Source organism: Plecotus auritus, assembly GCF_963455305.1.
Source record: "Plecotus auritus genome assembly, chromosome: 9".
Classification (NCBI taxonomy): domain Eukaryota; kingdom Metazoa; phylum Chordata; class Mammalia; order Chiroptera; family Vespertilionidae; genus Plecotus; species Plecotus auritus.
Genome location: NC_137783.1, coordinates 22465188 through 22490752, shown reverse-complemented (window position 1 = coordinate 22490752; position 25565 = coordinate 22465188). Strand labels below are relative to the sequence as shown.

The 25565-nt window shown below is 40.3% G+C and overlaps 1 protein-coding gene across 2 annotated transcripts in view; it reads right to left on the bottom strand.

Annotated features, from left to right (window-relative positions):
- The window catches only part of ARHGAP19 (Rho GTPase activating protein 19), a 48517-nt gene that overhangs the window by 8636 nt on the left and 14316 nt on the right, over positions 1-25565 (bottom strand). For both annotated transcript variants that reach the window (XM_080640506.1, XM_080640507.1), the window contains exons 4-11: positions 24028-24237; positions 18822-19048; positions 16107-16193; positions 11321-11386; positions 9279-9467; positions 4286-4384; positions 2077-2184; positions 1472-1550 (exon numbers count right to left, since the gene is read on the bottom strand). In XM_080640506.1, coding sequence (XP_080496632.1) covers positions 1472-1550; positions 2077-2184; positions 4286-4384; positions 9279-9467; positions 11321-11386; positions 16107-16193; positions 18822-19048; positions 24028-24237 — 1065 coding nt within the window. The remainder of the gene's footprint in view (positions 1-1471; positions 1551-2076; positions 2185-4285; positions 4385-9278; positions 9468-11320; positions 11387-16106; positions 16194-18821; positions 19049-24027; positions 24238-25565) is intronic.

Genomic DNA, 25565 nt, shown 5'->3' with positions numbered 1-25565 from the left:
AATATTATACAGAGATCTAACGGCAGACTAGAGGACCACAAAAAACAAGTCAAAGATTTGAAATACAAAGAAGCAAAAAACACTCAACCGGAAAAGCAAAAAGAAAAAAGAATCCAAAAATATGAAGATAGTGCAAGGAGCCTCTGGGACAACTTCAAGCGTACCAACATCAGAATTATGGGGGTGCCAGAAGAAGAGAGAGAGCAAGATACTGAAAACCTATTTGAAGAAATAATGACAGAAAACTTCCCGCACCTGGTGAAAGAAATAGACTTACAAGTCCAGGAAGCGCACAGAACCCCAAACAAAAGGAATCCAAAGAGGACCACATCAAGACATATCATAATTAAAATGCCAAGAGCAAAAGACAAAGAGAGAATATTAAAAGCAGCAAGAAAAAAACAGTTAGTTACCTACAAGGGAGCACCCATACTACTGTCAGCTGATTTCTCAACAGAAACTATGCAGGCCAGACGGGAGTGGCAAGAAATATTCAAAGTGATGAATAGCAAGAACCTACAACCAAGATTACTCTGCCCAGAAAAGCTATCATTCAGAATTGAAGGGCAGATAGAGCTTCACAGATAAGAAAAAGCTAAAGGAGTTCATCACCACCAAACCAGTATTATGAGAAAAGCTGAAAGGTATTCTTTTTTCTTTTCTTTTTTTAATATATTTTATTGATTTTTTACAGAGAGGAAGGGAGAGGGATAGAGAGATAGAAACATCAATCAGCTGCCTCTTGCACACCTCCTACTGGGGATGTGCCCACAAGCAAGGTACATGCCCTTGACCAGAATCGAACCTGGGACCCTTGAGTCTGCAGGCCGACGTTCTATCCACTGAGCCAAACCGGTTAGGGCTGAAAGGTATTCTTTAAGAAGAGGAAGAAGAAGAAAAAAGTAAAGATAAAAATTATGAACAACAAATACATATCTATCAATAAGTGAATCTAAAAATCAAGTGAATTAAAAATCTGATGAACAGAATAAACTGGTGAATATAATAGAATCAGGGGCATAGAAAGGGAGTGGACTGACAATTCTCGGGGGGAAAGGGGTGTGGGGGGTGCGGGAAGAGACTGGACAAAAATCGTACACCTATGGATGAGGACAGTGGAGGGGATAGAGGGGGGTAAGGGCAGAGGGTGGGGTGGGAACTGGGTGGAGGGGAGCTATGGGGGGGAAAAGAGGAACAAGTGTAAAAATCTGAACAATAAAGATTTATTAAATTACAAAAAAAAAAAAAAGAATGCCCAGGAGGGTCTATATTATCAGCTCTAACCCTCAGCACCTGGGACAGTGCTGAGTAGATGCTCAATAACCATCTGCTAAATGAACTCAAGGGCAAGGACCCAGCCTTGTACTTTTCACATTGCTTCTAACTACAACCATTTAAAAAACGTTACTAACTAGATGCAGAAAGGAACCACAGTCCGTAAGCACACAGAATAAACAGGTACAATTAGTACCTTTCTTCCCCTCTTTCTTCCCCTCTGGCCGTTTCAATCTTGTTGGTGTCATCGTGCCATCTGGAGATCCAGAAAATAACTGTAACAAGAAATGTTTATAGTGGTTAAATATTCTAATGTTATTCCTACAGATAGACTTTACTAACAGGAATTTATTTACTGGGTCAATGTCGAGTTTTACTGACATATTAATATCTCATTAATCTTAACTGGTTTTCTTGCTGGCTTACTGAAGTGACCATGCCTGGGATACCTAAAGGACTCCTCCAGGGTAAGGCAGTGCCAGGTAGTCTGGCTCAAATGCTACCCACCCTGTGGAGTCTCCCAGTAAGAGTGCTCCCTCAAGCACTCTGTTTGTGGAGCTATCTCAGTGTATTTGCCTTCTTTGCTTATGACTGGCTGTATCTTCCTTAAACTCAAAATGTGTTTGTTGAATGAATCAATGAAAATCTACAGAAAGATGACAGCATAAATGAAAGGATTAATTGAGAAAAAGGCATAATTTACTGAGAAACACAGTCAAACAGATGACAGTATATCAATTTTCCTCCTTTCTATAAATATACACATACAAAGAGAAGGTACAAAGACCAGTATCTTCCTACGTTCATATTCTCTTTGCTGGCTCTCTTCAATTCACCAATGGTTGGAGATTCCGGCGTAGGGGCCTTGTTCTTCCTTTCTGACATCATCTGACTTCCCAGGACCTTCCGCTGATTTAGGAAGAAAACATATTTGATTTATAAACATCTGCTATATCTGTATTATTGCTATTCTGGCCTTCAAAAATAGTTTCTTTTTTTTTTTTTAATATATTTTATTGATGTTTTACAGAGAGGAAGGGAGAGGGATAGAGAGTTAGAAACATCGATGAGAGAGAAACATGGATCAGCTGCCTCCTGCACGCTCCCTACTGGGGATGTGCCTGCAACCAAGGTACATGCCCTTGACCGGAATCGAACCTGGGACCTTGAGTCCGCAGGCTGACACTCTATCCACTGAGCCACACCAGTTAGGGCCAAAAATAGTTTCTTAGGTTAAGAAAATCTCAGCTGTCTGATAAATTCTCCCAGGCCATCTTCTTCTACAAGGGAGATCACACCAAAAGAAAAAGAAAAGAAAAAAAACCTGAAATCATTGCCTTTCTTTAAAGTAATCACTTTTCTTCAACATTTAAAAGGGGTGCAATGTTAGAAGCAACTTTACAGCTGATTTAAACTCTCTAATACAGGCAATTAAGTGTGCTTCTGAAACTATAAAAGAAACTCCAGTTACTTACTTGTACAATTTTTTCCCCCAAAGACATGTTGTCTCTGGCAGTTCTTCAGAGTCCCCTCCTCTCCTCCCAACTAAATAATACTTACACTGGACCCACTCTAAGACTTTGCTTCCCCAGGATTGGAAAATTTGGAGAAATTCTATAAGAGTTTCTAATATAGTCACAAGAGGGTATAGGCCTTCTTAAGAGGGTCACTGACTATACTGACATTTCTCCATATCCACACCAACACTTATTTTCTGGGTTTTTTTTTAGAACAGCCATCCTTGTGATGAATTGGTATTTCATTGTGGTTTTGATTTGCATTTCCCTAATGATAAATGATATTGAACATCTATTCATGTGTTTATTGGTTATTTGTACTGGTATATCTTCTTCCTTAGAAAATGTCTATTTAAGTCCTTTGGGTATTTTGTTTGTTTGTTTATAAAAGTTCTTTTTATATTCTGAATATTAGCCTCTTATTAGATATACGTTTTACAAATATTTTCTCCCATTCTGCTTGTTGCCTTTTCACTTTGTTAACAGCAAAGAAAATTTTAATGTCAAGCAAATGTAATGTTCCAGAGGCTACTGGCTCCAGTGGATCAGGGTTGAGAGAATTCTAAACTTCTATTAATGATATTAACTAGGATCAAAATTAGAGTTTAGATGAAATTGCAACTGCTAACAACTGCAGCTTACTGGAAAAAACACATATATTACAAAACATATACATATTTTTAGTGCATAATTTGTCATTTTAAGCAAAGAGCTCCTTGATTGTTGATAGGTTTATAGATTTTAATAATGTTAAAATAATTTTAAAAAGAAAAACAGTAGAATATAGAACAGTGCTAATCTCATTCCAAGCTAACCAGAACCTTGCTTTAGTTTAGGTATGCCTGGAAATTTGAACCCCATAATCAAGTTATCTACTGCCACCTGATGACAATATCCCCTAACTACAAGTCAAACCGTCCACAAAGACTGGAAAATTGAATCTGCAAATAATAATGGCAACAACAGCACAGAAATACATATTGTATTTGTTTTAAAAACAAGATTTGTAATGAATTTGATACAAAGGAATAGAATACAACAACTGATCAAATATTAAGCTCACAAAAATTTGAGTTACCTAAAACTCAAAAAATCCATTTTCTAACAATTTTTCTAGTCTCTATCAGTCTTCTCACTTCTCTATAACTTCAGCAAATGCATAATGAAGTGTATATTACAAAGTAGGTCATGAAGCAAAAGAGACTTTCTCCACAGTTCAGGAACAAGGAGTCTGTCCTTAACCCCAGAAGAGAAGGATGGGCCTTTATTTCTTTCATTTCTCACTTCTCCAAACACAGAACCCCTTCTCTGATTTGAAGCACAGCAAAACGCTTTGAAAAATAAAAGCTTTTCCAAATTCTATCCATATCCCCTTACAAATAAGCCTATTACAGGATTCCAAAGAATAGGAGAAAACTGTTTATACATAAGAATAATCAAACTGTTCAATTTTCTCATAGTCAATGCTGAAACCAACAGCACAGCATACTTACCTTAATAAGGCCACTGAAGGAACGTGAACGGGCCCTCTTCTGTACCCGGGGAGTAGAAGGTTCTTGCCCTGGTGTTAGGGTCACAGATTGCTTATTAAACTAAAAGAAAACACAGAGAACATTTTGTTAATTTTCTCCCATCAAGAGATAGCATTCTGTGACAACCTTATGAAAAGCTAAGTGTAAATACTGAGAAAAAATCCAGTAGTGATTCTGTGCATACTAGTATATGGATAAGTAAGTAGAGTGGCAAGCAAATCACAAAGGCAGAAATGCTGCCAAAAAACAAGTCCAAATTTATTAAATCAGTTTGAGGGTTAATTAAATTAAGGAGTGCACACCAAAGAAATCAAACTGGAATCAGATCTAACTTCTAGAATTATATCTAACCACCAGTTTATAGCAAATACAGAGGACTGAAGATCATCTATACTAATAAACGGATTATATGCAAATTGGTTGGGATGCCCTCACAGTAACAACCGAACAGCAGGCTGCGCGGCAGGGGTGGGGGGCGGCAGTTGGGGGCAACAAGACTGGCAGGGGGGTTAGTGAGGGTCGACCAAATGACTGAACAGCAGGCTGCATGAGACGACCAGGCCAGCAGGGGGGTTAGTGAGGGACGACCAAACTACTGAACAGCAGGTTGCGTGGGGCGACCAGGCTGGCAGGGGGGTTAGTGAGGGATGACCAAACTACTGAACAGCAGGCTGCGTGGGGCGACCAGGCCAGCAGGGGTGTTAGTGAGGGATGACCAAACGACTAAACAGCAGGCTGTGTGGGGCGACCAGGCCGGCACGGGGGTTAGTGAGGGAGAACCAAATGACTGAACAGCAGGCTGCGTGGAGTGACCAGGCCGGCAGCGGGGGCAGTGAGGGGCAACCAGGCCAGCAGAGGGGGGCAGTGAGGGGCGACCAGGCCAGTAGGGGGGGGGCAGTTAGGGGTGACCAAGTCGGCAGAGGGGGGCAGTGAGGGGCAACCAGGAGGGCATGGGGGGTAGTTGGGGGCGACCAGGCCGGCGGGGGGGGGGGGCAGTTGAGGGCAATCAGGCTGGCAGGCAGAGGTGGTTAGGGGTGATCAGGCTGGCAGGGGGGACAGTTAGGGGCGATCAGGCAGGCAGGCAAGTGAGTGATTAGGAGCCAGTGGTCCAGGATTGTGAGAGGGACATCCCCCAAGGGGTCCCGGATTGGAGAGGGTGCAGGCTGGGCTGAGGGGGACCCCCCCCCCGCCCCTGTGCACAATTTCATGCACCGGGCCTCTAGTCTTAAATAATACCACAAGGATATAACCAGCAAAATCCAGACTGTGGAAGGTTATCACGGGGGTTGGGGGTGGAAAGAAAAAGAATATGTGTATATATATACATACTTAAACGCAATGTGGTATCCTGGATTGGATCCCAGAACAGAAAAAAGGATATTAGTAGAAAAATTGGTAAAATCTGAATAAAGTGTGTAATGTTAATAGTAATGTACCATTGTTAATTTCTTAGTTTTGACAATGTTAACATTAGGAGAAACTGGATGAAGAGTATGTAGAAATTCTCTGTACTATCTTTGCAATTTTTTTCTAAATATAAACTATGTCAAATTTAAGAGTTTATTCAAATAAAGAAACTTGGGCAATTTTTTAGGGGTGAAAAAGAGGGATAAGAGAGAAGGGACCTATATATTAAAAGAGAACCAGTAGATGTATCAACAACAACAAAGAAAGGCATACGCTTTCTCATGCCACTCTAGGAAAAAATCTGCAATGAAAATACTTATAACAAAAATATATAAACTAAAAAATGACCTAACTTCCTCAAGATGCCCAGAAGGCAAACTATATATACATTAGGTTATTTATGATGAAATATTATGCAACCATTAAAATGTTTATGGCCTTTTTATGACATGGAAAATGTTCATGATATAACTTTAAATGAAAAGGATAGAATATAAAAGAATTGAACATATATTATGATTTTAAGCAGAAAAAAATTTGAAATACACATTCATAAAAGAGACACTAGAAGAGGAAGGGAGAGAGATAAAGAGCGGGAGAGAGAAACATCAATGTGAGAAACACATCGCTGCCACATGTCCCAACTGGGGCCGAGATCAAACCCGAAACCTAGGCATGTGCCCTGACCAGAAATCGAACCCACAACCTTTTAGTGTATGGGACTATACTCTAACCAACTGGTCAGGGCAAAATGGCAGAATTTAAAATGTAGGCAAGGAGTGTACAGCCATGCATAAGAAAATGCTTATGCTCTAATATTTAGTGAAAAGGGAGTGGTAAAAGAAAGTATATGGTATAATCAAACTATATAAAAATATGTCTATACAAAAAAAGACTGAAAAAATAGCCAAAATGTAAACACTAGTGGGATGAGTGATTTTTTTTTAATTTTTATTGATTTCAGAGAGGAAGGGAGAGGGAGAGAGATAGAAACATCAGTGATGAGAGAGAATCACTGATTGGCTACCTCCTGCACGCCCCTACTGGGGATCGAGCCCGTAACCTGGGCATGTACCCTTGACCGGAATTGAACCCAGGACCCTTGAGTCCACAGGCCAATCAATGCTCTATCTACTGAGCCAAACTGGCTAGGGCGGGACGAGTGATTTTATTCTTATCCTTCTCTATAATTTCCTATCTTTCTAAAAAAAAAGAATGTTAAGATTTTTCCTTTTTATTTAACCCTCAGTGTTCTTGATAAGTCATTACACTTGTCCTACCTGAATTGCTATCTTAGTCTCTACCAAGAATCAAATCACTACACTTTGAGCCCTAACTGGTTTGGCTCAGTGGATAAAGCATCGGCCTGCGGACTCAAGGGTCCCAGGTTTGATTCCGGTCAAGGGCATGTACCTTGGTTGCGGGCACATCCCCAGTGGGGGTTGGGCAGGGGGCAGCTGATCGATGTTTCTCTCTCATTGATGTTTCTGGCTCTCTATCCCTCTCCCTTCCTCTCTATAGAAATCAATAACAAAACAAAACAAAACAAAAAAATCACTACACTTTGAATTGGTAATAATACTCAGCCAACAACCTTTAAAATTCCAGTCTTATCACAATTTGCTAGGTATCAAAGTAAATTCAGAGAGTGATAGAAAACTTCTCTTGAACGACTCTGTTCATTGTTAAGAACAGCTCAGTTCAACATTTTCTGAGCACTTGTTTATGTCTGGCCCTAAGCTTGAGATTAGGTATAAAATATATATATTAAAAACACATACTCTTCCCTCAAGAAGGTCTCAGTTGAATAAGAAGTCAAGAGACTTACCCTACCACTTCAGCTAAAATTCAAGAGGGTCTGAGATAAGATAAATTTCCTGAGAAAGAAACTAACTACATCATCAGTATTTACTCAAGCTCCACTTTGAGTCTCAAAATGGCAAAGGAGAGACCTCCCATAGCTCCAAAATAAACAAACTTAGCCACTAGAATTCTTATCTATCTATACTAATAAAAGGGCAATATGCTAATTAGACCGGACGTCTTCCAGACAAGCCACAGCAGCTGCAAGGGTGGCACAGGAGAGACAGCGGCGCTGAGAGCCTGGGCTGGTCCCACAAACGCCGTGTGGCCCCTCCATCTGCAGAGGCAGGCACTGGAAGAGGCGGGGAAGTGCCAGTGGGCCCGGGCCGGTCCCACCCACCTCGCGGCCCCTCTGTCCACAGAGGCGGGTGCTGGGTGCTGGGAAAGGCGGGCACTGGGAGAGGGGGGCCGGTCCCACCTGCCGCCACACAGCCCCTCACTTATAGAAGCGGGCGCTGGGAGAGGCAAGGCGGCCAGCGGTCCAGGAGCCTCCACAGAGGCTGGACGGGGTATGACCAAGGTGCCTCAACCTCCCACAGCCCCTCCCACAGCTGGCCTGGCCCCAGATCGCCCACACACACACAAGTGGGCAGGGGGCAGGACCAGCGCTAAGAAGTGAGGGCCGAGGGTCGGCAGCCCCAGCGGCAGCCGGCTTTGGCAGCAGGAGCAGGGTGATGAGGGCGGCACCTTCACCTGATCCTCCTGGTCACCTCCTGCAGAGGGCCTACTAAGCCATCAGTAGGACATCCCCTGAAGGCTCCCAGACTGTGAGAGGGGGCAGGCTGGGCTGAGGGACCCGCCCCCCAGTGCATGAATTTTCGTGCACCAGGCCTCTAGTCTATATATATTAAAAGCCTAAGTAACCGAATGACCGAATGACCAGTCGACAGGTCGCTATGACACGCACTGACTACCAGGGGGCAGACGCTCAACACAGGAGCTGCCCCCGGGTGGTCAGTGTGCTCCCACAGCAGGAGCGCCGCTCAGCTGACCAACAGGCGCCAGACACCGGGCTCACGGCTAGAGAGTGCAGCTGTGGCCTGCGGGGATTGGGCCAAAACCGGCAGTCTGACATCCCCCAAGGGGTCCCAGATTGCGAGAGGGTGCAGGCCAGGCTGAGGGACCCCACCAGTGCACAAATTCATGCACCGGGCCTCTAGTTTCTAATTTCTAATATCAGATAAGGCCCTTGGCTAACAGTGTATTCTAACTGCAAACAACTCGCTAAGAGCTACTACTTTTGCTCTGCTATGCCAACCACTTTACATAGATTCTCTCTCATCTTTACAAGATGGGCATTACAATTACCATTTTACAAAGAAGAAAACTAAGATTCAGAAAGGTTGTTATTTACCAAGAGAAGGATTTAAACTTTGAAATAATATATTGTAACTGCTGGTTCTCTCTCAGCAATCTTGCTACATGATCAAATTAGAGAAGCTCTAACTATGGTTGGATCCTTCTGTTTAACTAGAAAAATCCAAGAGCCTCCACTTTTTTCTCTAATGGGGCAGTAGTACAGAGATTGCAATAAGGTTCCATAGACAAGTTTGTTTAAATGGCTGAGCCAAGGCTTGGGCCAATAAAAGCCAAAAATTAAATGAGATTCTTAACAATATTCCCTATGATTCTATAACCATGATCACATGCGTTCCTAAAGCCCTGTTTCCCTGCTCTCAGGCACCTGTCTGATAAGCTGCTTCTTCTTTGCTGACTCGGGCATATTGTGAACGTGTTGGAACAGCTCTCTCAGTGCCTCTTCCGTCCGCTGCTGGGTCTCCTGATGAGAGCAGGAATCCATCCGGTTCCGTTTTGGAGATTTTGCCAGTTGGAAGGACTTAGAATGACACGAAGCTGTCAGATCAAGATCATCCTAGAGAAAATTTAAAAGAAAAATAAATGAATACATCCTACTAGCTTTGTTTTTAGGTTCTCACAAAGAAGAAGAGTGGGGAAGTAGGCTACATGATATATTCTTATACCCAGGACAATGAAAGTCTAAAAACTATTATCAGATAAAAAGAAACCTATAGTTATAGACTATATTTTTTTAATGTACAGCTTTTTATTGATTAGAAAGAGAGAAATATCAATTTCTTGTTCCACTTATTTATGCATTCATTGGTCAATTCTTGTATATGCCCTGACCAGAGATCGAACCCGCAACCTTGGTGTATCAGGAGGATGCTCTAACCAACTGAGCTACCTGGCCAGGGCTAGACTTTACTAGTATTAATAGCCCATTCCCATGACCTGCTCAGATATCCTAAATTCATTCAGAATTATTGCCACCAAAAGTTACGTAAGAGTTCAGTTTTCGAAGCATCTTTTAATCTCATGTAATTTTCATTGCTATCCTATGAAGTAAACAGGGAAAGTATCATCATTCCCATTTGATAGAAGAGAAAACTGAAGCTAAGCTCTAAGTTTAAACTTCTCTGGATACTGAAGTGACAGACCCATCTTGGAGCCCAAGTGCTCTGGTTCTTGGCTGGTACTTTTTCCCACACATGTCACATGATGTGACAACAACACAGCAGCAGTACAGGAACAAAATCAGCTCTCTAAGAAAACCCACCCCCCTAGTTAATCTAGTTGAAATCAAATACTGTTTTTCTGGTCACACCAAGTATTTGCTAAATGAGACGTAGAAACAAACAGGAGCAGGGGGAAAAAATAGTGTAAGCTGACAGCTTCAGTTTCTAACCAAGACAGACAAAACAAAAATCATCAAAAAGTACTTGTGCGCCGAAACCGGTTTGGCTCAGTGGATAGAGCGTCGGCCTGTGGACTGAAGGGTCCCGGGTTCGATTCCGGTCAAGGGCATGTACCTTGGTGGCGGGCACATCCCCAGTGGGAGGTGTGCAGGAGGCAGCTGATCGATGTCTCTCTCTCATCGATGTTTCTGGCTCTCTATTCCTCTCCCTTCCTCTCTGTGAAATATCAATAAAATATATTTAAAAAAAAAAAAAAAAAGTACTTGTGAGACTTTTTTAACTTCTCACTTTTAAAGCTCAGTAATCATATGTAATTTTGTCAATAAACATCACACATTTGCATTCTAAGCTCATGTGGTCTCAAGTCTTTTTTTTTTTTTAAATATGTTTTATTGATTTTTTACAGAGAGGGAGAGGGACAGAGAGTTAGAAACATCGATGAGAGAGAAACATCGATCAGCTGCCTCCTGCACACCCCCCACTGGGGATGTGCCTGCAACCAAGGCACATGCCCTTGACTGGAATCGAACCCGAGACCCTTCAGTCCGCAGGCCGACGCTCTATCCACTGAGCCAAACCGGTCATGGCGGTCTCAAGTCTTTTAGCTACTTGACAATGTTTGTTACCTTACTACTGAACCTGAAATAAGACTGTTTTACATATAACTGTACTTTTATTACGATAAAATATTTCATACATTTGCTATTCACAGACTGTTTATACCATATGCTGTAAGAATGCACACGGGCTCTGTGAAAACCTTTAAACATACCGTCTATATCATCAGTGGCGCACCTCAGAAAGCAGACTGTGTAGGGCATTTTTATTTCAACGTATAACTTTCTTCTCAAGTCTTTTTCCTTACCTCAAAATGACTAGATCATTTTGAACTATAATAAAAACATTTTATTTTTCATAGCTTTACTTTGATTTCACACTTTATTTTAAACTCCATTAATTTTCATTAATGCTCTCCTTGTTTGGGCTAAGAACAATTTCCTATTCTTACCTTTGATGCTTGAGTTCTGGAGCTCAAATAGTGCAATCTGGCACATTCCCGAATGTAAGCAGGAGCCTGGGCAGGTAATGAAAGAAAACCAAGACCAAGCAATAAGTAGTTCTTTTAAGACTCAATGACAACTGGCAGATGACTTTAGAAAAAATGAAGATCTTCAAAATGCCCTATTTTATAGCTTCCACCAAAAAGGTAATTCCAACAAATCTGATGGGAAAACTGAGAAGACACTATAGTTGTTCCTGTTCTAAAGAATCAAATATGGCATGAATATATTCAAATGAGCCAGAAACAAAAATACAGATATTTGTAATAATGCTTATGACAAAAACCACCCCTAAAATTCTTACAAATTACAGTGGTCATATTTTAGAATTATTGTATATAAAATACCATTTAGAATCCCTATGGGTTAACAACAGACAAGGAAAAATTTAGCTTACTGATATATTGCCCAGAATCCTGTGACAAGAACCCTGATACTGTCCTAGTATAAGTGTAAAATAATACAACCATTATGGAAGAGAATTTAGCAACATCTAAGAAAATTACATTTGCATTTACCATTTACCCAGAAATCTCACTTCTGTGAATCTGTCCTGAAGATATAACTCCAGAAACACAAAATAAACTTGGATAAGATAAACCAAAAGATTGGACACAACCTCAAATATCTACTAATAGGGGACGGATTGAATGAACTTTTATACATCCATACAATGCAGTACTATGCAGTCATTAAAAATGAAAGAAGGGAGGGAAGGAGTGAGAGGGAAGAAACATTCTGTGGATCTACTGTTACATGAGAAAAGTTATGGAACAGTGTATAAAAGTAATTATGTAAAATGAAGAGGAAATAAGAATACACACATCTAGACACATTTATTTGATTTTACAAAAAGAAACACTAGGAGGATAAACCAGAAAACAATACAAATAGTGAAAGAACTGAAATTTTTCCAAGCATACCTTCTCATATAGTTTTGACTTTTCAACGATGTAAATATACTACAGATTCAAAAAGGTAAACTAAATTCAAAAGGGAAAAAAAGCAAATCCTAAAACTGAACAGAAACAAAAAATAAGTGAACATATCTATACATCAAATTGATAATATAAACACAGAGAAAGGAATTATTTTACCTAGCTTTTGAAAACTGTATTCTGACTACATACTTAATGAAATCTATTTAAGAAAAAAGGAACTGCCAAGAAATCTTAAACTTCCATCAGTGAGCTTATGTAGGTTTACTATAAGTAGTAACAGTTTTATTATTTTGCAACCATTTTATGTATATCATAGAATAAAGCCAATAATAACATACGTCAATGCTTTGAAAATCTGGAATTTGCAATGTAAGAATAAAAAGGTGCAAATATAAAGTGAAAGAAGTCAAGAAAAAGCTCTATAATGTTAAATCATAATTGGAAATAGTATTAATATTAACCAATGATTTCTTGCTAAAAAATTTTAACCTACTTCCATGCCCTCAAAGAGCCAATGACACGCCAGAAACAATGAGTCTACCTAGTGTTAAAGAAACCCAGGCTCCTTGGAGAAAATTATTGATTTCAGGCCCAGGGCAAAGCAAGAAAAGAGTGAGCTGGGGCCATTTTATTTTATTTTTATTTTTATAGGTTGATTGATTGATTTGAGAGAGAGAGAGAGAGAGAGAGAGAGGAAAATGGAGAGAGACAGAAAGAGAAACATCAATTTGTTGTTCCACATATTTATGCATCCATTGGTTGCTTCTTATACATGTCCTGACTGGAGATTGAACCCACAACTTTGGCGTATTGGTACAATGCTCTAACCAACTGAGCTACCCAGCCAAGGAAGCTGGGGATGTTTTATGCCAGAAACAAACAAAACCAAATAAACAAAAAGTCTGCCCCAAAAAGATAATATAGCTGAAGGGATATCCAGAAAGGGAGCCAGAGACGGACTGCTTTAAATAAAAATCTGAGTCTTAAGTATTTTACAATCCACAGGAAAAGAAGGACTTCCCAAATAAAGTGAAAATTGGCCTTAACTGTATATATAAGTCCATGATGACTCATGTTGGAGAGAGATCAAATCATACTGGGTCAGACAACAGAGGACAGAACTACAAACAGCTAAGAGGAATTTTAGAAAAATGGTAGAGCAGGGGGGAAAATACAAAGAACACAGAATGAGGCAACAACACAGGATATGAGGACTGAGGAGGAGAAAAATGCACACAAAGGAGCCCGAGGGCAAGAAGACACAACAAAGCACAGCACAAATCTGGAGTTTAAACACTACCTCAGAGTAAGTGACAGAGCACGCAAACCAACCACCATTTTTCATCCAGAGGAAAAGCTCAGGGAAGAACATAATCAGCCAAAATGGTAAAGCAGGTGCCCACAAGGACTCCAGTTCTGGCCCAAACTGAAAGAGACGAGACCTAAATCTCCAAGATAAATCTCCAAAGCCTTTTTTATTTTCTCCTTTAGTGATCAACAAAGACTCAAACAGTGCTCACACTAGCCTGGAAACAAAGCTAAAGTAGCAAACAAGGATGAAAACCCCAAGGATGAGAAGCTGAAAAAAGAATCCATGGAAGAGAAGAAAAATAGAGTAAAAACTGAGGATATTTTAAAGAGTCTAATCATTAGAATTTGTACCAAGCTGAACTACATCTAGGAAATTGTACTCTAGTTTTATCTCTAAGGTTTGTACAATCTGTACTCTCAAAATGCTTCACAGGGATTTGTTATCTTACGTGGCAAAAACGGACTTTGCTGGTGTGATTAAGTTAAGGACCTTGAAGTAGAAAGCTTATCCTAGGTTAGTCAGGGTGAGTCCAACATAATCACCTGGGCCCTTAAAAGTAGAGATCCTTTCCCAGATGTGGTCAGAAAGAAGTATGAATAGGGAAGAATGGTCAGAGAGATGCCACATGGTAGTCTTGAAGACAGAGGAAGGGGACCATGAGCCAAGGAATGTGGGCAATCTCTAGGGAGAGAGGGGAGGCAAGGAAACAGTCTCTCGGGAACAACCACAAAGGAATGTAGCCAACACCTTGATTTTAGCCCAGTGAGACTCAGGTCAGACTTCTATGTAACCATTAAAATAATACATTTGTGTTGTGTTAAGTCACTTTAAAAAAAAATCCTTCAGCCCTAGCCAGTTTGGCTCAGTGGATAGAGCATCAACATGTGGACTGAAGAGTCCCGGGTTTGATTCCGGTCAAGGCCAGGTACCTTGGTTGCAGGCTCCTCCCTGGCCCAGGCCCTGGTCGGGGTGCAGGCAGGAGGCAACCAATCAATGTGTTTCTCTCACATTGATATTTCTCTGTCTTTCCCTCTCTCTTCCACTCCCTCGAAAAATACCCTCGGGTGAGGATTAAAAAAAAAATCCTTCACAGTAAAGTACAAGTATATAGTTTCAATTTTGAAAAATGAAGAGTTCTGGAGATGGATGGTAGCAATCATTGCCCAACAATATGTATGTAATTTGTGGCGAAAAACAGGAATTCTATGAAAGTAACCACACAGGGTGATCTGATCATAAACTTCTAACTGGGCAGGTCATGGTGGGTAGTCACAACCAAGGCCTATATCTTCTTTAGGGAGAGGTTTTTATGCAAGCCCTGTCCATTGGTCTTGTGCATCTAGGTTAACACACCTTTGAAATTCCAGAAGTAATACCCCTCCCTAGGGGTAACCCTCAAAAAAGCATATAATCCTGTTAACTATCCTGTAATCCAATCCCCACCTTGCTTTTTCCCTACCTCCGTGTAATCTTCCTCACTTTCCCTCCTGAATTTCAAACATACAAAAGAAGCTGCAACAGTTATTCTCTGGAGCATTTGAGATCTTGCTCCTCGGCACATGTCTTCATTTTGGTTCAAATAAACTCTTATAAAAAGTTTCTGCAAGTTTGGACACTTATCAAAAATTAATGCCAAAGGGGGAAACAAAGAGGACATCTGTAATACTTTCAACCATAAAGATCAATTTTTTTTTAAGTTTTAGAAAACCAACAACAAATTAATGCCACTGAACATGGTCAAGATGATAAATTTTGTTATGTGTATTTTACCACAATAAAAAATTTGAAGAAAAGAAAACAGAACTGGGCAGTCTTAAAAATTCTCAGCCTTTCCAGAGGACAAGAAATTCACTATCAGAAAAGGCCAAGGATGTGACTGCAACCTTTACTTATAAAATCTTATAAATATCAAAAGGTCAGACTATCCAGTCACACAAACAGCCCTTTCAAGAGAGTAAAGGTGTGCCTCACAGATCCTCTCAATCAAACCAGAGGGCCTTCTAGGAAGCTTAAAGGTCATGTCCCTAGCCTTCTCAAGTAGAAAAGGGTTTATCTTCAAAAGATTTACATAAGTGGCTTCTGTCCAATGGAGTGAATCCCACTGAAATCCACGGAAGACCCACAAAGTTCTTGAGAAAATTATGTTGGCAGAAACACTGCTAGTTTAGACTAAAATGGACAGAGTACAAAATGAAAGAAGGCTGTCAGACCCTCAAAATCCTACTGGAAGGAAACAGGGAGGATGAAACTAAGCGGCCAACATATGCTGCTTTTCCTGAAGGGCAAAGCTCTGCTCAGCCTCCAGGTACCTTCCTATCCTCCCCACCTTGGTTGTTCCCTCCGGGTTTTGCTACTGTATCATCTGCTTTCCAGTCCCAGGGCCTTTCTTAACTGGTTATCATCACCTTAACAGCCCTGCTAAGGATCCTACCTTGCTCCATCCTCTTTGTCTTTTACCACCTACTCCCACCCCTTACCTACCTTAAAAAGTTTCTGGGAGTGTTTAATCATAAAAGCCATCCCACTGTTTAACTTTGTGATATTCTCTTGAAGGTCATTTGCAGTGACCTATTCAGGAAAAAGAAACAAAAAAAGGGGATTACAAACTGGGAAATAGAAGGCAGATACTCCACTTACTTACCAACAAGCTTATTCTTTCAAAGGCATGATAGTTTCCGTCCCTAACAAAGGTGCCCCTAATACAATGTTTCATTCTGGAAAGGCTTTTTGGTTCAGCAGATTTCCACTGGAATGACATAATCTAGGAAGAACCAAGAAATCCTTGGGAACCAATCTTCATTTCCTAATTCTGCTTGAGAATGAGACATGCAAACAGAGTTGCTAAAGAAGATCTAGTCTGGGAGAAGGGTCAGGAAGAACAGAATCTGTACCAACCACCATAGCCCCTTCAGAGAAAGGAGCTTCTCCAGAGACAAAAGAGAACTGTCACTACTAATTGATACCAAACGTGACATCTGTTTCTTGAAAATACAAATTGTCATTGATTCTCTTCTCTTGTTTCCCCTGCTTTTTTTTTTTTTAATGTTTTTATTGATTTCAGAGAGAGGAAGGGAGAGACAGAAACGTCAATGATGAGAGAGAATCATGGATCGGCTGCCTCCTACACGTCTACTGGGGATCGAGCCTGCAACCTGGGCATGTGCCCTGACTGGGAACCAAACTGTGATCTCCTGGTTCATGGGTTGACATTCAACCACTGAGCCACACCGGCCAGGCTCTCCTGCCTCTTTTTTACGCACTTCAGCATCTCTACTATCCCAAAGCCCTCATCTTCAACATGTATCTTTATTAGTTAATTTTTGCTTTTAGCAAGACGTCTTAAATCTCTTTATAAGCACAGATTACTCCTTTTCCACAGTCTCAGCTGATTCTAAAATCCTTAATATGGACAAATGTTGGTGTGTCCTTTTCTTCTCATCACCCAACCATCCTTCCACACTCATCTCCACTCCCGACCAACCTTTCTCTGAGGAAAGGCCCTTCCAGGACCGGAACTTTATATTATTTTTTTTCACTAGTTACCTGTTAGGTAAAATGTACCACATAACCTCTCCTTTATCTTTCTTTTCTCATTTCTTATATCCCCAAAATATTTTATTTTTTTAAATATATTTTATTGATTTTTTACAGAGAGGAAGGGAGAGAGATAGACAGAAACATCGATGAGAGAGAAACATCGATCAGCTGCCTCTTGCACACCCTCCACCGGGGATGTGCCCGCAACCAAGGTACATGCCCTTGACTGGAATCGAACCCGGGACCCTTCAGTCTGCAGGCCGACGCTCTATCCACTGAGCCAAACCAGTTAGGGCTCCCCAAAATATTTTATAAGTCACCATATCCATCTATTTATATTATCTTTCCAACTGCCTTGTCAGATAAGTGGGAAAGATACTATTATGACCAGTTTACAGAAGAGGAGCCTAAGCATAGAAAACATAAAGAATACAGGCCACACCCTGGTCAGGTTTGGTCAGTGAGAGAGCATCGGCCCTCAGACTGCAGGGTCTCAGGTTCAATTCCCGGTCAAGGGCAGGTACTTCAGTTCCAGGTTCGATCCCCGGACCCCCATCAGGGCACATACCAGAGGCAACTAGTCGCTATGTCTCTCTCACATCGATGTTCCTCTTTCTTCCCCTCTTTCCCCCCCCCCCCGCCCCGTCTCTATCTCTCTCTCCCTTTCTGCCCTCCTCCCTCCCTTCCAGTCTCTAAAGATCAATGGGAAAAATATCCTTGGATGAGGATTTTTTTAAAAAAGGGGATACAGGTCACAGCTGGTTTATAGCTTCCAACCCAGGTATCCTGCCTCCCAATTCCGTCATACAGTAAAACCTGTATGAATGGACAGGAATATGAACCTATGTACCTCCAGATCAAGAATGAGTTCAAAAGACTTTTGATAATTTATTTCTCATGCAGGTCACTGAGAAAGCCATGTTATCAGTAATAAGAAGCACATTCAGCTTTATCCAAGGAGAGAATATCTACAGGAAATAGAAAAGTTAGGATAAGGCAGGATTGTTCTATGTGTCATTTTATCTAAAAGCTTAGTGACATTATCCTGAAGATCAAACAACTCTATTCTAAATTTATACCATGTAATCTTCAGGAATCAATTTGGTTTCCCAAGATGGCTTTCACGTTAAGAAGGAATTCAGACTGACCCACCAAAATGAGTATTCTTGTTTATTTAGTAGCAATAATCCCACTGAGTTCCCACTAATACGTTGCCATTCAGGTTTATCAGAGATTGATTTATAAGTGAGGTTAACAGAAATTGGCCTCTTCAGGTCTAATGACTTTTTTTGTTGTTATTAATCCTCATCCAAGGATATTTTTCCATTATTTTTAGAAAGAGTGGAAGGGAGGGGGAGAGTCAGAGAAAGAGAACCATTGGATGCCCCCGTGGCCCGATTAAGCCTGCAACCAAGGTACGTGCCCCCAACCAGAATCGAACCCAGGACCCTTCAGTCCTCGGGCCACCGCTCTATCCACTGATCCAAACCGGCCAGGGAAGGTCTGATGACTCTTAAATTAACTAATAAAGTAAGCTCCTAAACTTGTTAAACAGAAGGATAGACCTTGGACCCTTGATAACCTCACTAAGGTACAGTCACAGGATAAGGCCCAGCCCAAGAATACCGAGCAGTCTTTGCTCTTCCCCTCAACACTCACATTTTTTGGCCACAGGACATGGGGTGCAAACATAAGGGCAAGGTTATAGGCAGACATCTTATTCTTGTCTTGTTTCTTTGCTGTCTGGTACAGGAGATCGAGCAGTAACTTCAGCAAGTTACGATTGGGTGGAGGGAGAATGAGGAAGAGCAACTGAAGAGCTTCAATTTGCCGCTCCTTATCTGGTCTATCGGTCTTGTTTCCTTTATCATCAAACTGCATCAAATCTTGAGGACAAAAGAGATGATTGCAAGTAGGAAGGAAATACAAGCAAGAGGGGGGGAAAATGTTCCTACTATTATCCTCCCCTCAACTCTAATCAAAGAAAGAAGAAAAAAAGAATTAGGCATAACCAGAGATTATAGCAAAATATAATAAAACAATGTCAATACAACTGAATAATAAAAAAGAAAAACCCAATCAAAAATGGGCAAAAGACTTGAATAAATATTCCTCCAGAGAAGATATATAAATGGCTAATAAGCATTTGTGCACTCAGTATCATTAGCTATCAGGGATATGTAAATCAAAACCATAATGAGATACTACTTCATACCCACTAGTATGGCTATAATAAAAAGGACTGACAATAACAAGTGTTAACAAGAATGCTGAGAAAGGGCCCTTTTTACACTGCTGGTGAGAATGTAAAATGGTACGTCCACTTTGGAAAATAGTTAGGTAGTTCCTCAAAAAGTTAAACATAGATTTACCATATGGCCCAGTGATTCCACTCCTAGGTATACACCCAAGAGAAATAAAAATATGTCCACATATACCTTTAATAATTCCACCCCCTTCACTTTTCCTCACTCAGATATTTTATTGCTAAAAGAAATATGAGGATGAATTATGCTCTGATAACAGGATAATCCAGGCAGGTCCTCATGGAGTCAGAATGATTGTTTCTCCCCTAACGGACTACACAGGTTATCAATAAAAACCCTGGGTAATGAGAATTTCAAAAGATACAGATAACTATTTGCATATAATTCACATAGACCTGAAAATGGTTACAATGTGTTGTTTAAGCTGTTGAACTGCAATAACTCCAGGTTTAGGAAACAAAGATAATATTTCTAGAAACTATTCCCTGTTAATATGAAGTTGAAAACAAAAATCCCTTCCAGTTATGAGCAAGGCATAGCAAATGCTGCAACTGCGCCACACCTCAATATGACCTCAAAGAACAGTGAATCATGGGGTGGTGAAGGGGAGGATTTTAAATATTGTACTAAGTTAACTCAATGGGAAAACAAACAGAAAAAGCATTCTTCGTGTTACCCTTATAAAAAAAAACATGGATATTTTCCATATCTTTTTCAAAGATGCAACAATTTTCTCTCCAAAATAATTGTAAAGTTATATAATAATCTAGTAATATTTTCTCATTTGTATCATCTGGGTTGTTACTGATAATGCTAAAAAAATCTAATCTGCCCTGGTCAGTATGGCTGAGTTGGTTGGGCATCCTCCCATTGCACTGAAAGGTTGCTGGTTTGATTCCCAGTCAGGGCACATGCCCGGGTTTCAGGCTGGATCCTGGGTAGGGGGCCATGTAGGAGACAGCAGATCAATGTTTTGCTCTCACATCAATGTTTCTCTCTCTCTCCTTCCTTCATCGTTCTCTAAAAATCAATAAAAAATCTTTTTTTTTAATCTAATCTTGCCCCACCGGTGTGCTCAGTGGTTGGGTGTCAACCTATGAACCAGGAGGTCACGGTTTGATTCCCGGTCAAGGTGCATGCCGGGTTGGGGCGGGGGGGCAATCAGTGATTCTCCCTTATCACAGAAGTTTCTCTCTCTCTCCCTCTCCCTTCCTCTCTGAAATCAATAAAAATATATTTTTAAAAGGTAAAAAAATATAAAAAACCTAATCTTATTCGATTTTAGAAATTTAAACTTAGTTTTCTTTTAAGTAGTAAAAATTATTCAAAAGAAAAAATCTTTTATTTATTTTTCTTAAAATTAGAAGGGGTGCTCACTTTGGCAGCACATATACTAAAATTGTAATGATACAGAGAATATTAGCATGGCCCCTACAGAAGGATAATACACAAATTCATGAAGCATTCCATTCAATAAAAAAATAAAAATTAGTCCTTTCTGGATAGCTCAGTTTATCGAGTGTCATCCCATACACCAAAAGGTCATGGGTTCCCAACTAGGGCACATACCTAGGTGGCAGGTTCAATCCCTGGTTGGGACACTTATGAGAAGCAACTAATTTTTCTCTAACACATCAATGTTTCTCTCTCTCTCTCTTCCTCTTTCTCTAAAAATCAATTAAAAATATATTCTCAGGTGAGGATTTAAAAAAAATTAGAAGAAAGAGAAAAATGCTCAAGGGCATTAAATTATAGAAGCATTACAGCTGTGCAACTGAAGAATGAATTCCCTACCACTCAGGCATAAAGGAGAATGAGAAAACTATTTATGAGCTGAAAATGGAACATTCTCCAAGATATAGTAAGTAAAAAAAATAACCATGTATATAATACCCTACCATTACATAAAAAAAAAGAAAAAATGAATATATCTAAGTATTTGTAAGTGTATAAAATATCTCTGGAAGGATATATTAGCAATCATAGCACTGGTTGCCTCTGCAAAGAAAAACCAGGTGCTGGGGAACAAGGGTGGAATAGAGTCTTTTCACTGTATACGCTTTTGAACACTTTGAATATGAACAATGTGAAAGTATTAACTAGTATTTAGGCAGCAAATAAAATTATTTTTAAAAAACAAATTTACTTGGGATGGTGAACACACAATATAATATACACCTGGAACCTATATAAGTTTATTAACCAATGTGGCCCCATAAATTCAATTTTTTTAAAATCCTAGGGAAAGCCGAAGCCGGTTTGGCTCAGTGGATGGAGCGTCGGCCTGCGGACTGAAGGGTCCCGAGTTCGGTTCCGGTCAGGGGCATGTGCCTTGGGAAAAATAAAAAAAACTTCCAAGAGTAGAGATGATCTTAATTGAGGCATAATAATACTTAGCTAAAGCCTCAAACCAAGGCAAATGTACCAAACCTATAACCATCTCAGGAATGTAAATTAATCAAATGAAAAGCATGTGTTTATTTATTTATTTATAAAGGTTTTGTTTTTTTCTAAATATGTTTCTATTGATTTCAGAAGGAGGAAGGGAGAGGGAGAGAGAGAAAAAACATCAATGTGAAAGGGAAACATTCACCAGCTGCCTCCCAAACACCCCCTACCAGGGATTGAGTCCATAATGCAGGCATGTGCCCTGACCAGAATCAAACCTGCAACCCTTTGGTGCATGAGAAGGCACCTAAGCAACTGAGCCACACCAGCCAGGGCAAGCATACATTTATTGAGCAACTGAAATATTCAAAGCACTATGCTAGGATCCCTGAAGAATAAAAAAAAAAAAAATAAACCCCGATTTTATGTTCAAAGAAACTAATTTATTAAAAAAAAAAAAAACACCCTGAATAGGTACAGCAATCCTGAGAAAGAAGAACAAAGTAGGTGGGCTCTCAATACCAGATATCAAGCTGTATTACAAAGCCACTGTTCTCAAAACTGCCTGGTACTGGCACAAGAACAGACATATAGAGCAATGGAATAGAAGAGAGAACCCAGAAATCAACTCAAATCACTATGCTCAATTAATATTTGACAAAGGTGGCATGAACATACAATGGAGTCAAGACAGTCTCTTCAATAAATGGTACTGGGAAAATTGGACAGATACATGCAAAAAAATGAAACTAGACCACCAACTTACACCATACACAAAAATAAACTCAAAATGGATCAAGGACTTAAACATACGACAGGAAACCATAAAAATACTACAGGAATCCACAGGCAGAAAAATCTCTGACATATGCCAAAGCAATTTCTTCACTGATACTGCTCCTAGGGCAATGGAAACTTAAGAGAAAATAAACAAATGGGACTACATCAAAATAAAAAGCTTTTGCACAGCAAAGGAAACCATCAATAAAACAACAAGAAAGCCCACTGCATGGGAGAACATATTTGCCAATGATATCAACGATAAGAGTTTAATCTCCAACATTTACAGGGAACTCATGCAGCTTAACAAAAAGAAGATAAAACAACCCAATCAAAAAATGGGCAACTGATCTAAGGAAGGCCAAGAGACATATGAAAACCTGCTCAAAGTCACTAATCATCAGAGAGATGCAAATCAAAACAACAATGCGGTACCATCTCACACCTGTCAGAATGGCTATTATCAACAAGTCAACAAATGACAAGTGCTAGGGAGGATGCGGAGAAAAAGGAACCCTCATGCACTACTGGTGGGAATGCAGACTGGTGCAGCCACTGTGGAGAACAGTATGGAGTTTCCTCAAAAAACTAAAAATGGAGCTCCCATTTGACCCAGTGATCCCACTTCTAGGAATATATCCCAAGAAACTAGAAACACGAATCAGAAAGGATATATGCACCCCTATGTTCATAGCAGCACAATTTACCATAGCTAAGATTTGGAAACAGCCTAAGTGCCCATCAGCAGATGAGTGGATTAGAAAACTGCAGTACATCTACATAATGCAATACTATGCTGTGGTAAAAAAGGAGTTCTTACCATTTGCAACAATATGGATGGAGATGGAGAGCATTATGCTAAGTGAAATAAACCAGGCAGAGAAAGATAAATATCACATGATCTCACGCATTTGTGGAATATAATGAACAACATAAACTGATGAACAAAAATAGATCCAGAGACAGAGAAACATCAATCAGAATGTCAAACCTCAGGGAAGGTAGGGGAAGGTGGGGGTAAGGGGAAGAGATCAACCAAAGGACTTATATGCATGCATATAAGCCTAATCAATGGACACAGACAACAGGGGGGTGGGGGCATGAATGGGAGGTGAGGGGTAATGGGGGAATAAGGACACATATGTAATACCTTAATCAATAAAGAAATTTAAAAAAAAAGAAACATTTGATTAAATTAAACTTAGCTGGCCAAAACTTATGAGTGCCCAGAAGTCCAAAAATACCATGAAGTTTTAACCAATTTTAACAAAAGTGGGGGCTTTATTGTTGTTTTTCCCTCCCTTCCTGTCTTTCTTTTTTTCTTTTTTTTTTCTAAAAGTATTGCTGTGGATTACAAACAATAGAAAATTCCAAAGGACTTTACTAAATTGAAAGAAATATACTTACATCTCCTCCCCTCTTATACTCACCAGCAATTTTGAGGTGTGCATGGAAATGTTTATGGGTCAGCAGGGGCTCAGGTAACTCTCCTAGAAACATCTTCAGCAAGGTAGCAACGTCATTTGAGTGAAACTCCCCTGATTCCAAATCAATATCAGTTCCATTATTGAGAGCATCCCTTAAAATCTGCTGCCGGACACTATTCCCTGGTATTCTAAACAAACCTTCCACTCGTAAGTCTGTTTAGCATGAAAGAAAATAGAGGACATACAAAAAGGAGACAGAAAGAGAAAGTATGATTAAAATAAGTGATCTAAAAGGCTACTTTACACTTGAAAGGCTCTTTACAAAGACCTTGAGGAAGGTTTTTGCTTTTTTTCCCAGAGTAATGTAGAACCCACTAGCCCCTGTGGAGACAAATATGAGCATCCCTGAGGACCTGGAGATCTCCTGGACTAAGAGTTGGTCCATATAAACCTTAGCAAAGAGGAGCTTGGTGGGTTACCCACTTTGAGACCCCCTCCCTACATAGGAGTCTGTACTTGTTTCCAATAAATTTCCACCCTTTTCATCTACAAAAAAAAAAAAAAGAGTTGGTCCACTCAGGAGTCATTCAACGTCTTGAGACACATCTGAAGACTGAATTTAATCTAAACAATAGAAATGAGCTCAAAAAACAAGTTGGAAGAAAAGCCAAATCTCCCTGAAGGCCCCTTTCCTTTTCCATCTGAGAGTTTGTTTGAAGGGGCCAAGTTCATCTGTGGAGGTTTATTGCTCCTATAAACAGTTTCCCAGCACAGAATGAATCTAAAGTCTCTGTGTTGCCTCTGGAATTGGAACTCTAACCTGTCAGATCACCTTTCAGTCTAAGATTCCTGAAACCTTCGCATCATCCCAACTAAACTATGCTTCCCTCCCAACTAGGTTCTAAACTAATCTCAAGCGATAAAAAAAGAGGGGACGTATAGTTTTGATTTGATGGGAAGAAGCCTGAGAGTTCAAGTTTTCAGCTTGGGTACATATTTATCTTCATACTAGAGGCCCAGTGCACAGATTTGTGCACCGGTGGGGTCCCTCAGTGGGGCCTGCGGGGATCCAGGTCACGCAGGTCAGCTGAGCAATGCTCCCGCTCTGGGAGCGCACTGACCACCAGGGGGCAGCTCCTGCATTGAGCGTCTGCCCCCTGGTGGTCAGTGCACATCATAGCAACTGGTCAGTCAACCGGTCGTAATGGTCGCTTAAGCTTTTATATATATAGATAACTCCCTAATCAAGGAGACAGGGCCAGGCAGGCAACAGTAAATGAATGAACAGGAACCATATCGAACTGGAGAGCACATACTTGTGCTCTAGCTGATTGTGTCAAAGTGGCAACAGGGCCCAAGGATCCTAGACCTTCCTATCATCCCAGGAAATTGCAAACTTAGACTTTGCCCATTTTAAAACACTGATAACTAATTTCATTTTTAATTTAATCCTTTGCCAACTAAAAACAAAACATGAATGTAGATGACTCAAGCCAGTAGGCTGCCTAACCTCTGCTCTAGCTCCTAGCACAGTGTTTGCA